Source organism: Cyprinus carpio, chromosome A1 (genome assembly GCF_018340385.1).
Source record: "Cyprinus carpio isolate SPL01 chromosome A1, ASM1834038v1, whole genome shotgun sequence".
Lineage (NCBI taxonomy): Eukaryota > Metazoa > Chordata > Actinopteri > Cypriniformes > Cyprinidae > Cyprinus > Cyprinus carpio.
In genome coordinates, this window is record NC_056572.1 from 35,715,925 (window position 1) to 35,729,389 (window position 13,465).

Consider the following 13,465-nt stretch of genomic DNA (forward strand, 5'->3'; position numbering starts at 1 on the left):
AAAACCAGCGAGTCATTGTCTGCATGATATATACACATCACATCCTAGTAAAATAAACTGTATGGCAAAATAAAAATGTATGGCATCAAGTACAATTATCATGATAAACTTTGCAGTTACAAATATTTCCTTGAACACGAGCACTCATCACACATTAGCTTAATGCTCAGTACATAATGCTGCTCTTCAGACAAATGACAAGATTAAAGGACCTGTCTTCTCAAAGGTTCTGTCTTCATTTCACATTTCACTTCAACATTTCACATAGATATCAATGTTTTCTTCAGTCACAGAAACATTTCAACTTCTTTACAGTGACCTGTAGGTGTCGCTGGCTGATGACTCGCTCAGTGAAACTGAATTACTGTCATTCTGTCATCTTTCATGATTCAAGTTGTGTATAAAAAAAAAAAAAAAAATCCACTGGAAATATTAATTAGGTGTGATGCTGTGATTGACAGATGCGTAATCAGAGTGAATCTCTTCTTTACTGAATCTGACTGTAGCGTCGCTGAGAGACTCTTCATGCTTCTGGAAACTGATGGAAGAGTACAGGAGCCCATCAGAGGGGATTGTGGGTAACTGAACTGTGGAGTAAACTGGAGTCTGTGAGTCAGAGGGGATTGTGGGTAACTGAACTGTGGAGTAAACTGGAGTCTGTGAGTCAGAGGGGATTGTGGGTAACTGAACTGTGGAGTAAACTGGATTCTGTGAGTCAGAGGGGATTGTGGGTAACTGAACTGTGGAGTAAACTGGAGTCTGTGAGTCAGAGGGGATTGTGGGTAACTGAACTGTAGAGTAAACTGGATTCTGTGAGTCAGAGGGGATTGTGGGTAACTGAACTGTAGAGTAAACTGGAGTCTGTGAGTCAGAGGGGATTGTGGGTAACTGAACTGTGGAGTAAACTGGAGTCTGTGAGTCAGAGGGGATTGTGGGTAACTGAACTGTGGAGTAAACTGGAGTCTGTGAGTCAGAGGGGATTGTGGGTAACTGAACTGTCGAATAGAGAGGAGTTGATTCAGGATCTGAGTCTGAATGGTGTCTGGCGTCTTGAATCTCTTCTTGAGCCTGCAAGAAGCAAAATATGCAATTCATGAAGAACAACATACATGTTAGACATTTCACAGATTGAGCTGTAGATCTGAATCTCACTGTTTCATGATCTCCTGTCTCTCTTCTGTCTGATGATGAGATGATGTCTGTGTGAACAAGAGAAGCATCTGAGACTGAGAAAATGAGAGATGATTTGAACCGTGTGTGTATTTCTGACAGGCGGAGACTGAGCGTTCAGTAGCGTGTTTGTGACTCACCGTGTCTGTTGTGTTTCAGTTTGAATAAGAGTAAGACTGTAACCAGAGCCAGCAGAATCAAACCCACAGAAACCACAGCTGTCACTGAAAACCCTGAAATCACAGAAAGAGAACACTGAGAAATAAGGTGAGCACACGACATTCAAACACATGCATGCATCTGATGCTCATGTTTGTATTGTAAGATCACTTTCAACTTAAACTGAGAAACTGAGTTTCTGGATCTTACCAGACTTTTCTGTTTCCTGGATTGTTTCCTTTATTGTGCCAGACGAGGTTATTTCTTAAAAATAAATAAATAAAACAGACACACACACACACACACACACACACACACACACACACACACACACACACACACACACACAATAATTCTTACAAGTTGCACATGTTGTACATCTGATGCTCATATTGATCTACTGTAAATATCACGTCCAACTCCAGCTGAGAAGCAGACTCACCAGGCTTTTCTTTATTCTGGGATGTTTCTCTTTTGGTGTCAGATGTCGACATTTCTGCAAATACACAGTCATAGAGCACTGATGGTTTAATAATTTAGAGGAACAGATTTCATAAACATTTTGTAGTCTAGCTAGATTAAACTGAGTTTGTGGGGCACATTACTGCTATTTAGTTGAATCATTTGTGTTTGCATTCTGATTGCTGCTGTTTTGCACTATATCTCACAAGTGAAGTGTATTACTGTTTCTTACAGATACCAGTTATGTATTGTTATTCAAGTATCAGGTATTGAGATTTCTGATCTGAGAAGATCTTAAGGTATTTTTATTAAAACATTTTTATAAAAGAAAACACATATTGTGAAATTAAATTTAACCCATTTACTCTATATTGAAATTATTTTTTTCTTTTAATCACATTTTCTGTTAAATAAATTCTTAATTGTTAAAGTCCCACTTTAGTGAAAAACACCATCAACACCATTGCTGAGTATTTTCTCTTTAAAACTGTAGTTTCCCAAAGGCTGTGATGGAAACGTGGTTTGAAACAGTCCTCGGTTTGCTACGTCACAATTCAATAACCTATCACGTCAAGGGATAGATTTCTATCACTAGCATGCAAAATATACCAATTTAACAAATGTTACTGCACTGTAGTTGTCCGCTAGTAAAAACATATTTTAATCAGTCATTATCCGTGTATGCCATTGTTTCACGTTTACTACAGATCAGTGATCAGGAGCCGTTGGCAGGTGTGACTGAGTGGAGGCGGGGCTAATTTGCATATACATAGATCCACGTATAGTAAATGCGGCAAGGGTGTAGAGTTACATTCAAGCTATTTTACAGCATGAGAAAATTATTTTCACAAGAAAAAAAATTGTATTTATGATCATCAAAGGATTTTAAGGGATACTATATTTGACTGCAGGTGGACTTTAAGAACTTGCCCTTTGGAACTTACATTAACAGTTTATCAGAAAGACCATCACGTAACATTTCATTTAAGTAAAGTGATCAGTGATTAGTTATGTCAGGACACATCACTAGAACCTGGGTGCCCAAGAAAAGAATTGGGGGGCTCTATAATTTACTCTAATTATATAAAACAGTTAATGTGGTTGTTTGGAGATTATTTTCTGGAATCTCCGAAAATGGTAAAAAAAAAAAAACTTAAAAAGTCTCACGTTACTCATTTTAAGTGTTCCTAAGCTGTATGACCCATAGACACAAATCTATCATTATTTTAAAACAAAAATAAATCACTTGTGCATATTCATACTTGGCATACACCTGCTATCATTATTTACAAAACAGAGAAACAGTGAGGTTTGGTGTCACCAACAAGAACATAAGAGCTTTCCATCATAACGAGAAAAAGAGTTGCTGGCTCTTACCAGTCTTTTCCGTTTCCTGGACTGCTTTGTTTTTGGTTTCATATGAGGTCATTTCTAAAAAAAAAAAAAAAAAAAAAAGAAATATAATAATAATAATATTTTTTATTCTTACACATGTTGTACATCTGATGCTCATATTGATCTACTGTAAATATCACGTCCAACTCCAGCTGAGAAGCAGACTCACCAGGCTTGTCTTTATTCTGGGATGTTTCTCTTTTGGTGTCAGATGTCAACATTTCTGCAAATACACAGTCATAGAGCACTGATGGTTTAATAATTTAGAGGAACAGGTTGTCATTATTTACTCAGATTTTCAGTGAAACAAAATGTGACAGATTGAAAAAAAAAATCTGTAGAGTGAAAGCAGACAGTAACTAGATGTCAAACTCATGTCTGAGACTCGTTCAAGTCAGATTTATGTCTATAGCACTTTATACAATAGGCCTACAGATTTCAACACAGCGTCACCGTAACAACGAGGAAAAAACTGTGTTGAGGTTATACAATTCATCATTTATGAATCAAATTCAATTTCAGCTGTAAATCAGCTCTACAGAAGACGATAGTGTGATTATTCAGATCAGTTCAGTTCAATAACAGTATTAATGTTGCAAAGTACATTAATCATTTCTGTAAGCTCTTATGAAGCTGTGTGAGGAACCAGTGGACACATTTATCATTATTTAACAAAAATCACTTGTGTATATTCATATTTTACACATACTTGATCACTGGTTAGAAACAGTGATGTGTTACACTGAACAAGTGCAAGCACAGAAGAGCTTTTCAGAGCAAAATAATTTAAGTTTAGATCAGTTATGTGTTTTCATGGTATGGAAAAGAGCGGTGTGAAAATTCAAAAAACATCTTTTGTCTCTTTCTCATCTTTTGTGCTCCACAAATAAATAAAAGTAAAAAAATAAATAAAAATGCAGCAACAGCAGTCAAACGCTTGTTTTCTGCACTTTACTAAACTAAAACAAAAATGAAAGAAGCAGCCAGTATTGCTCAAACACAAGGTTTTGTTGCTTGCTGTTGTCTGTGGTTTTGAGCTGGTGCGAAACTCTGTTCACACACATCAGGAGTTACTTTAACAGGACAGTTCACCCAAAAGAGGATCACACTGGTAGAAAAAACCCTGTCAAAACCCAGTAGTGCTGTAATTTTCTGCCATGACATTATCAGCTAAGTTTACTGACATTTTATTTAATCTTAAAACACAACACAATGCGATGAATAATGCAAAATACAGGTAAAACACCTGTTAAAAAATAAAAATAATAAAATCAACATGGAAAATTATGTAAAGTTTCTTTAAAGTGCATTCTTAAAGCCATCATTTCATTGACTTGTCCTCAAGATGTTCAACCAAACAACACTGACTTTCAGTGCATACAAAAAAACAAACAAAAAAAACTACTTTGCAAAATATATGTTTGTGTTCATCTGAAGAAAGTTCATTTTAATTTCATGGTTAATGATTTATTTAATGAAAGAGTCTTTTACCTCTGGTCACATGTAGCTGAACTTCAGTGAATATGAAGGACCCAGAGCTCTCCTCTGCACACCAGTATTTCCCAGAATCCTCTACTGTCAGATCGCTGATGTTCACAGTAAAGACTCCAGCAGAGGTTTCTTCAGTCAGAGAGAATCTGCTGTTTATTCTCTTATTTGATGAAACACGAACTCCGTCTCTGATGCAGATATCGGGCTGATCTCCTCTGCAGAAAACACTCTGATTTTGATTCCTGATGTGTTTACAGCTGATGGACGCTGATCCTCCGACAGACGCTTCATGAGTGACGACTGAAGAGCACAACATTAAATACGATGAGTATGATTACAGAATGAGCAGAAACACTGAGATTCTTCCCAAATAAACATCCTCACCTTCCTTCATGACGATCATGAGCTCAAGGGGAAGGTTAAACGTGTCTTTCACTGCACACCAGTATTTCCCAGCATCCTCTGCTCTCAGTTCAGTCATGTTCACAGTGAAGAGATTGAGTTCAGTGTCGTTCTTTACTGAAATCTTTGGGTTTTTATCATGATCTTCATCTGATTGAATGATCTTCAGAGCATCTGGAGTGAAACACTTTCCTTTGCACAGATGCTTTACTTCTGCTGAATAGTTTTCATCATAAGAGCATTTGATCTGGACTGAATCTCCTTCACGTCTGACCACTGGAGGCTCTGATAGTCAAAGAGAATAGAGAACTCTTCATACACTCTACAATACTTGCATGTATTATTGAACTGCATGGTTTGTGGTCACTGTACATACTGGATGAAGTCAGCTCAGGTTTACTGGATAAGGTCAGCTCGTGTTTATTGGTGAGAGAAACAGAAATCAGATGCGTGTGTCTGGTTTCTGCTCCACACCAGTAAACTCCAGCATCTGTCAGGCTCACATTACTGATGCTCACTGTATAAACTCCTGCTGCACTGTCAGAAAACTCAAAGCGGTTCTTCTCTGATGAACAGATGTTCTCATAGATCTTCTGCTTGTTCTCTTTGCAGAAGTGTTTGATGGTCTGGTGTTTCTCAGGGTAATTGCAGGTGAGGTTCACACTTTCACCAATAATAGCAGCTGATTTACTTGATGCATTAAAGTGATCAACTAAACACAACAATAATAATATGAAAAATCAAATGATTTTAACTGCTAGTAAGTGTCCAAAAACAAGCTCCTGACAGAAGTTTACCTTGACTGATCTTCAGTGTGATCTCAGTGAACAGATGACCGTCAGTGATATTCACTCCACATCTGTACGTTCCTTCATCAGCTGCAGTTAAATCACTGATAAAAACCTTCAAAACTCCTTCACTGGTATCATCATACATGTGCACTTTATCATGAAGAACCCACTGATTCTGTCCATCAACAGAGATCGTCTGTGATGAATGTGTTTGGATGAATTTCTTGTTTCCTTTGAATTCTTGTGGAAATTTACATGTGATGAAGACTGATTTACTGATGTAGGCCTGAACCTGGACAGAAGTTAATTGACCTGCAACACGAGATTTATTCATCAATTTATTACATTATTAACAGTCAGGAGGGGTTTACATTTTTTATTCAGAGCTGTAAGGATTTTATAATCAAAAAGAATCTAAACTCACCAGAAACATTCAGATGAATCTCTTTAATGAAGGTGATGTGAGTCTTTGATGTGTCTGAAGGTGGTTTATCTGATCCGTATCTCTCCACTCCACATAAATAAACTCCATCATATGCTGCAGAAATGTTTCTGATGGTCACATTAAAATGATCTTTGTGACTGTCAGACAGGATGAACTTCTTCTCAGATGATTGTGATGACTGTGAGCTGTTCAGCACATGGACAGGAGCTCCGTTCACTCTGTACAAGACTTTGGTGTGTGTTTGAAATGTATGATCATATTCACAGTGGAAAGTGATTGTTTGTCCTTTATATGCAGTCTGGAGAACAGACGTCCCACAAGAAGAAGAGGCTGAAAATGATTTCAACAAAACCATTGTGACATGCACTCAAATCTTTAAATGTTATTAGTATTATTAAAGGTGCACTAGAGAACTCTGGCCTCTCTATCGCCATCTCTGTTTGACATAAAATATTGCATTCTCTTTTTTAACGTATGTTGTGATTGTTTTTAGGTCTGTGTAGGGTTGCCCATGATCAAAATCTGAGAGAAATGTCATCCTATATCAAGGCATATACCCAGAAAAAAAAAATGCATCTGAAGAAGTAAGTCATATGTACATAGTAGACGGGCCTTATTTCCGTTTACAGACAACCTCATATGACTGACATAAAAAAATACCCTGACATTTGTCAGCTCAGATTATTAATCATTATTATACTGTTGTGAATTATTATAAAGCAGTGAGGCAGTTTGAACACTTATGAATTTGCTAAATATTTTTTTTTCCGTAGTGCACCTTTAAACAGTACTATAATAAAAATATAATACTTAATGTAGTAGGTAGTAAAGTATCATACTCACTTCTGTTCACCACTAACGTAACATCATGACTCCATGTCTGATTGTTTCCACATGTATAATCACTATCATCCTCTCTGCTGAGGTTCCTGATAAACACTGTGAAGAATCTGCTGTTTTCATCGTCATACAGAGAGAATCTCCCATCATAAATCCAGCGGTGCTGAGTCTCAGTACTGATGCCTGTCCTACAGTCTCTGTCTCTGCAGAAGTACTTTCCTTTATGCTGATCATTAGTCTTGCACTTGAACATTACACTCCCTCCAGTGCAGCCAGTCACTCTGAAACAAAGTACCTGATCTGACAAACACAAGTTCATTTGCTCTGGGTTAATTAATATTTTCAATCTGGGCTGTATAATTGAAAGCATTATTTGACTGACTAGTAAAGAACTGACCTGAGATCAGACAGAGAGTGATGATGATGATGGTAACGATGGCGGCTCTCATTCCGGATTGACTTCAGTCTCACTGATATTCAGAGAAAAAAACAGATCAGATCACAGTCCAGAGAAAGCAAGAACTGACAAAATACCTTCAATGCAATGTATGAATGTAAATTATCGTTAAAAGTACATCCTCCTCTCACATTTTTGCTTCCTCTTTCTCTGAACAGTTCCACCCACAAACAGGGCATTAAGTGTGATCATATGTGTGAAAGACTCTGAAAACATGCAGAGAAACATACTGTATAAGAATATAACGCACAAGACTAATGGCACAATGATATATGAACACAAACACAGACTGTATGCACACAGAGTGACTGTGTTAACGGCTTTAATGGTTTTAAGGCATTTATTATAGCTTCATGCTGCATTCATCAATGAAAACACAGAAAAAACTGACATGAATTAAGATATTAGACATTCATTATCTTAAAACATGATTAAACATACAGTTGGAATTTTATATGTATTTGATGCTGTGAAAGGCCTAGAAATTGACTGAGATTCATCATGAGATCTAAGAGATTTCTAATTTCTTCTGCTGTTTGCTATTTGCATCTGATATATTACAGTCTATTTATGGATCCCATGTCCTTTCACTTCTGCTTTCATGACCAGTGGAGATCAAAATCATCACCCATCTGTTAATAATGATGGGGAAACATTTGGTTTGTTTGTTTTGATGGGGTGATTTGTTGTTTCGATTGCTTTGAAAAATGATTTTTTTTTTGGTGTGTGCTGTAAATGCCACGTGGTGATTCAGTGTATGATGTAAATGACACAGAAAATATGGGACCAATTGCAAATGCTTTATAGAAATGGTAATCTATTAAATGCAATTAACAAGTCAACTAAAACAATTAAATACGAAGTGTCTTATAATATGTGATGTTTTATTAATTAGCAGGGCTTGTTTTGTTTGTTTTATGAAGGACTCGCTGAGTCTTATAATAAAAAGTTCTAGAAACAATTTGGCCTTTTTTATCATACAAATACAGTATGTCAGTTAAAAATGTCTACAAATTTAGAAACCTGACTTGAAATCAGGTAAAAACCCACTGAAAGTTCATGGGTTCACTGAAACGTTTTGAAACAGTGATGACATATGTCAGTTAAAGTTGTATTTGTATTTTGGAATGTGTGTTTGAAAACATCACAATTTATATTTGCTCATGAGGGATAATGCAGTCGCAGGTTGTGTGTGGTGTCAGTCTAACGTCATGATTTGTCTTTTCCTTTTTGTTTTTTCTTTCTCAGCTAGAAAAGTCTTGATTTACATTGTAACATAATTTACTCTTACACAGTAGATATCAGTAAAGCAATATATGGGCTAAAGAAGAAGAAGAATTAATATATGGGTAAATCTAGAGGTAAGCCTGCTTTAAAAAATATTACATATTCAAACACGTGTCTACACATTCAAAAGAAACACGTTCAAGATTGCCGCATTAACACAGACTAACAGTGTGTGCTGACTCTGTCAAATTTCACATGTTCCTTTTAAAGCGTTTTGGCACCATCAGCTTTCCATACAAAGCCTCGTTTGCTGAAATTTCATGACTTTTAAAACGTGCTCTTTTAACAAATGATTCGCAAAGTTTCCCAAGCTTCACAAAGCAGTGCTTGAAAAGCGCTTATATCTTGCAATTATACTTTTTCTCCCTCGTTCATGGTGATATTATGAGTTTTAAGGTCACCATAAAACAACAGTTTGTAACATAAAGCAGCACAATTACTGTTTTTGTACTGGTAAAATAATTGGAATCGACTGATACTGTAAGTCTCAAGCACAAGTTACAAATTAGGGATGGACGTATCGATCCTGATGTGAGTATCGAAAGTATCAATACTAAAGGTTTTTTTTTTTTTAAATTTAATAAGACATTTAAAGCATAGGATATGCACTGAACTGAATGAATAACTATTTTTCTGCTCATCCGATCACACGGAAATGCTGCAAGACAGAACTAATCAATCACAGAGAGCGTTCACTCACTGCTGACTCTGCGTTCAAACAGGGCTGCGCTTCCTGAAGTCTCATAAACCATTGATGCATTTGGGCAGCGCAGCACTGAACAATTATTATCAGAGGACAGAAAAGAGTTATTTCACAACAAACAAACTGAGCTCCTATTGATCACGTCCTATTCTGGAACTGATGTTTATTATAAATCATAAACTGTCAGAATAAAAAGGTTGTATTTTATGGGTGTTCCATAGTCCCTTATGAAAATGAACTATGGTTGTACTTTACAGTGACTGTAGTATTTGTAGATTCCCATGGTTACTTCTGCAGTAAACTTATTTTAACCATGTGTAAACAAAAATATAAACGAATAAGCTGCAGTTTAGGCACATTTAATGTTTTATGCCTAAGGGCTAAAATGGATACCACAACCCATTGACTCTTCATAAATTAATAATCTAATAAATGTAATAATTTAAAAGTTAAGTTAAGGGGTATCGGTATCTGTATCAATGATACTGGCCTTTAGAAGTATTGATATCGTATCAAAAGCAAAATAAGTGAAATCGCCCATCCATTACAAACGGCCACACCGCTCTTCTGTTAAAAACAAGGTGGATGGAGCAGTGTAAAGGTGCTTTGCTTCCCTCTGCTGTAATTCACCTCTCACTACAACAGCTTCAGCTCAGCTCTCTTCCAATAGTGTCTGTGCAATCAGTCAAGCATCCCCAACTTTAACGAGAAGCACCCGGCTGCCCCGCCCCATACCTACTCTGATTGGTTCGATCGTCTTTCATAAACATACATGATAAGAAATGTGTGTAGTTGGTGTAGGACAGAGTATGTTGATTAAAAAGCTAAAAATGCTGTGCAGTTTTATAAAGCCTTCATTATAATGCACAGAAGAAAAAAAAAAACATTAGTCTGTAACTCTCTATGTCTGTGAAATGATTCTTTTGTTAAATTAAGCTGATTTTTAGGCTAACAGATGAACAACCAACTACATTTAGTAAATTAATTGGGTTTATTATCCACAGTGGGAGGATCAGGCCTTTAGATAGAAAAAGGAATTATGAATTAAATAATTTTTGAAAATGTTATTATTTCATATCATCAGAGTACGAGAAAGGAAATGAAAATGATGTATTGGTATTGTTTTAATTTATATAACATGACATATTGTTACATATAATAATCTGTAATGCAGTTGATAAATTACCCTGCAATAATCTGTCTGTGTGCCATTTCAATTTTTATGAAACTTGAATTTTCTTTACTATATTGCAGTTTTCCTCCCCTTTATTTCAGGAAAATATGCTGCTCCTCATTATTTTAAAGTGAAGAAATCGAGAAACTTATTTCAGTGATGATTCTGAAAGGACATACCTGTAATCTGTTGCTATAGTAACGAATGCAATTTCATGATCATCATGCTCTTATTTTAGTGCAGTTGTGTCACAGCCAATGCAGTGAAATATTGAGATAAACTTTATAAAGTATCATCTATTTATATTAAATTAATATATTAAATTGGTATCTTCTCCGATACCCATTTTACGACCATTATTGCGCCGATTCTTTTCAATCAGCTGGAATGATTCGGGACATTCTACAAACCCGATTCCAAAAACGTTGGGAGACTGTACAAATTGTGAATAAAAACAGAAAGCAATGACATGGAAGCTTCAAATTTCAATATTTTATTCAGAATACAACATAGATGACATATTAAATGTTTAAACTGAATTTTTTTTTATCATTTTAAGGGAAAAATAAGTTGATTTTAAATTTCATGGCATCAACACATCTCAAAAAAGTTGGGACAAGGCCAATTTTACCACTGTGTGGCATCCCCTCTTTTTTTTATAACAGTCTGCAAAACGTCAGGGGACTGAGGAGACAAGTTGCTCAAGTTTAGGAATAGGAATGTTATCCCATTCTTGTCTAATACAGGCTTCTAGTTGCTCAACTGTCTTAGGTCTTCTTTGTCGCATCTTCCTCTTTATGATGTGCCAAATGTTTTCTATGGGTGAAAGATCTGGACTGCAGGCTGGCCATTTCAGTACCCGGATCCTTCTTCTCCGCAGCCATGATGTTGTAATTGATGCAGTATGTGGTCTGGCATTGTCATGTTGGAAAATACAAGGTCTTCCCTGAAAGAGACAACGTCTGGATGGGAGCATATGTTGTTCTAGAACTTGGATATATCTTTCAGCATTGATGGTGCCTTTCCAGATGTGTAAGCTGCCCATGCCACACGCACTCATGCAACCCCATACCATCAGAGATGCAGGCTTCTGAACTGAGCACTGATAACAACTTGGGTTGTCCTTGTCCTCTTTAGTCCGGATGGCATGGATTCCCAGTTTTCCAAAAAGAACTTCAAATTTTGATTCGTCTGACCACAGAACAGTTTTCCACAGTTTGCCACAGTCTATTTTAAATGAGCCTTGGCCCAGAGAAAAACGCCTGCGCTTCTGGATCATGTTTAGATATGGCTTCTTCTTTTTTGACCTATAGAGTTTTAGCTGGCCAACGGCGAATGGCACGGTGGATTGTGTTCACCGACAATGTTTTCTGGAAGTATTCCTGAGCCCATGTTGTGATTTCCATTACAGTAGCATTCCTGTATGTGATGCAGTGCCGTCTAAGGGCCCGAAGATCACGGGCATAGCCAGTATGGTTTTCCGGCCTTGACCCTTACACACAGAGGTTGTTCCAGATTCTCTGAATCTTTGAATGATATTATGCACTGTAGATAATGATAACTTCAAGCTCTTTGCAATTTTTATCTGAGAAACTCCTTTCTGATATTTCTCCACTATTTTTCGCCACAGCATTGGGAGAATTGGTGATCCTTTGCCCATCTTGACTTCTGAGAGACACTGCCACTCTGAGAGGCTCTTTTTATACCCAATCATGTTGCCAATTGACCTAATAAGTTGCAAATTTGTCCTCCAGCTGTTCCTTATATGTACATTTAACTTTTCCGGCCTCTTATTGCTACCTGTCCCAACTTTTTTGGAATGTGTAGCTCTCATGAAATCCAAAATGAGCCAGTATTTGGCATGACATTTCAAAATGTCCTCACTTTCAACATTTGATATGTTATCTATATTCTATTGTGAATAAAATATAAGTTTATGAGATTTGTAAATTATTCCATTCCTTTTTTACTCACAATTTGTACAGTGTCCCAACTTTTTTGGAATCGGGTTTGTTAGTTTTAACGTTTGATAATGCATTAAAAGGTTTTTTTTAAAAGACTAAACTCAGTAAACACATTATTAATAAAGTATTATATTCACAGACAAGCAGATGAGTCCAGAATAAGAATGCGATTGCGATTTGTTTGAATCACGCGTTTAGCGTTTTCATTAGATTGAAAGGAATTTGATTAAATTGGAGTTTTTTATTTTGGTGTGTTTTATTAAGCTTGTGTTTTTAAGTGATGAAATTTATTAATAAAGCATTCTATTTACAGACAAGCAGGTTACGGAAGGAAAATGCTTAACGCCTAATTAATCACGTTGCGTTCGTATTCTGGTCTCATATCTGCTTGTCTGTGAATATAATGCTTTATTAATAATTTGTTTACTGAGTTTGGTCTTTTTAAAACACCGTTTTAATGCATAAGTCCACATACTTTCACGTTAAATGCTGTTGAATGTCCCAATGATTAATTTGTAAATTTGACTGGTCCAGATTAAACTTGCAGTAAACATCTCTTGATTCAATTATAGTGAGTCAAGTTAACAATAAACAACTGCATTATAGTAAAGGCTTTGTAAAACTGCACAGCATTTTTAGCTTTTTAATCAACATACTTTGCAGAGGTGGGACTTTCAAGTCACAAGCAAGTCTTCAAGTCATATCCCAAGTCCACAAAGGATAAA

The 13,465-nt window shown here is 36.3% G+C and overlaps 1 protein-coding gene across 1 annotated transcript; it reads right to left on the reverse strand.

Moving 5' to 3' along the window:
• Positions 1-388: 388 nt before the first annotated feature.
• LOC109070541 (fibronectin-binding protein A-like) lies at positions 389-5,650 on the reverse strand. The gene is made up of 8 exons (XM_042764663.1): positions 5,456-5,650; positions 5,062-5,364; positions 4,678-4,977; positions 3,356-3,409; positions 1,540-1,593; positions 1,311-1,403; positions 1,153-1,199; positions 389-1,068 (listed from the first exon to the last, which is right to left on the reverse strand). Exons 2-8 carry the CDS (start codon positions 5,156-5,158, stop codon positions 433-435), a joined length of 1,281 nt encoding a protein of 426 aa, XP_042620597.1. The 5' UTR covers positions 5,159-5,364; positions 5,456-5,650; the 3' UTR covers positions 389-432.
• Between the last annotated feature and the right edge of the window lie 7,815 nt (positions 5,651-13,465).

Excerpts from the sequence above, each read along its gene's own strand:
- LOC109070541 (XM_042764663.1), bottom strand. The coding sequence starts at position 5,158 with ATGACTGAACTGAGAGCAGAGGATGCTGGGAAATACTGGTGTGCAGTG. Across the intron at positions 1,404-1,539 it reads CCAGGAAACAGAAAAGTCTG|GGTTTTCAGTGACAGCTGTG; the intron begins GTAAGATCCAGA and ends CTGTGATTTCAG. Across the intron at positions 1,069-1,152 it reads AGACAGGAGATCATGAAACA|GCTCAAGAAGAGATTCAAGA; the intron begins GTGAGATTCAGA and ends TGCTTCTTGCAG.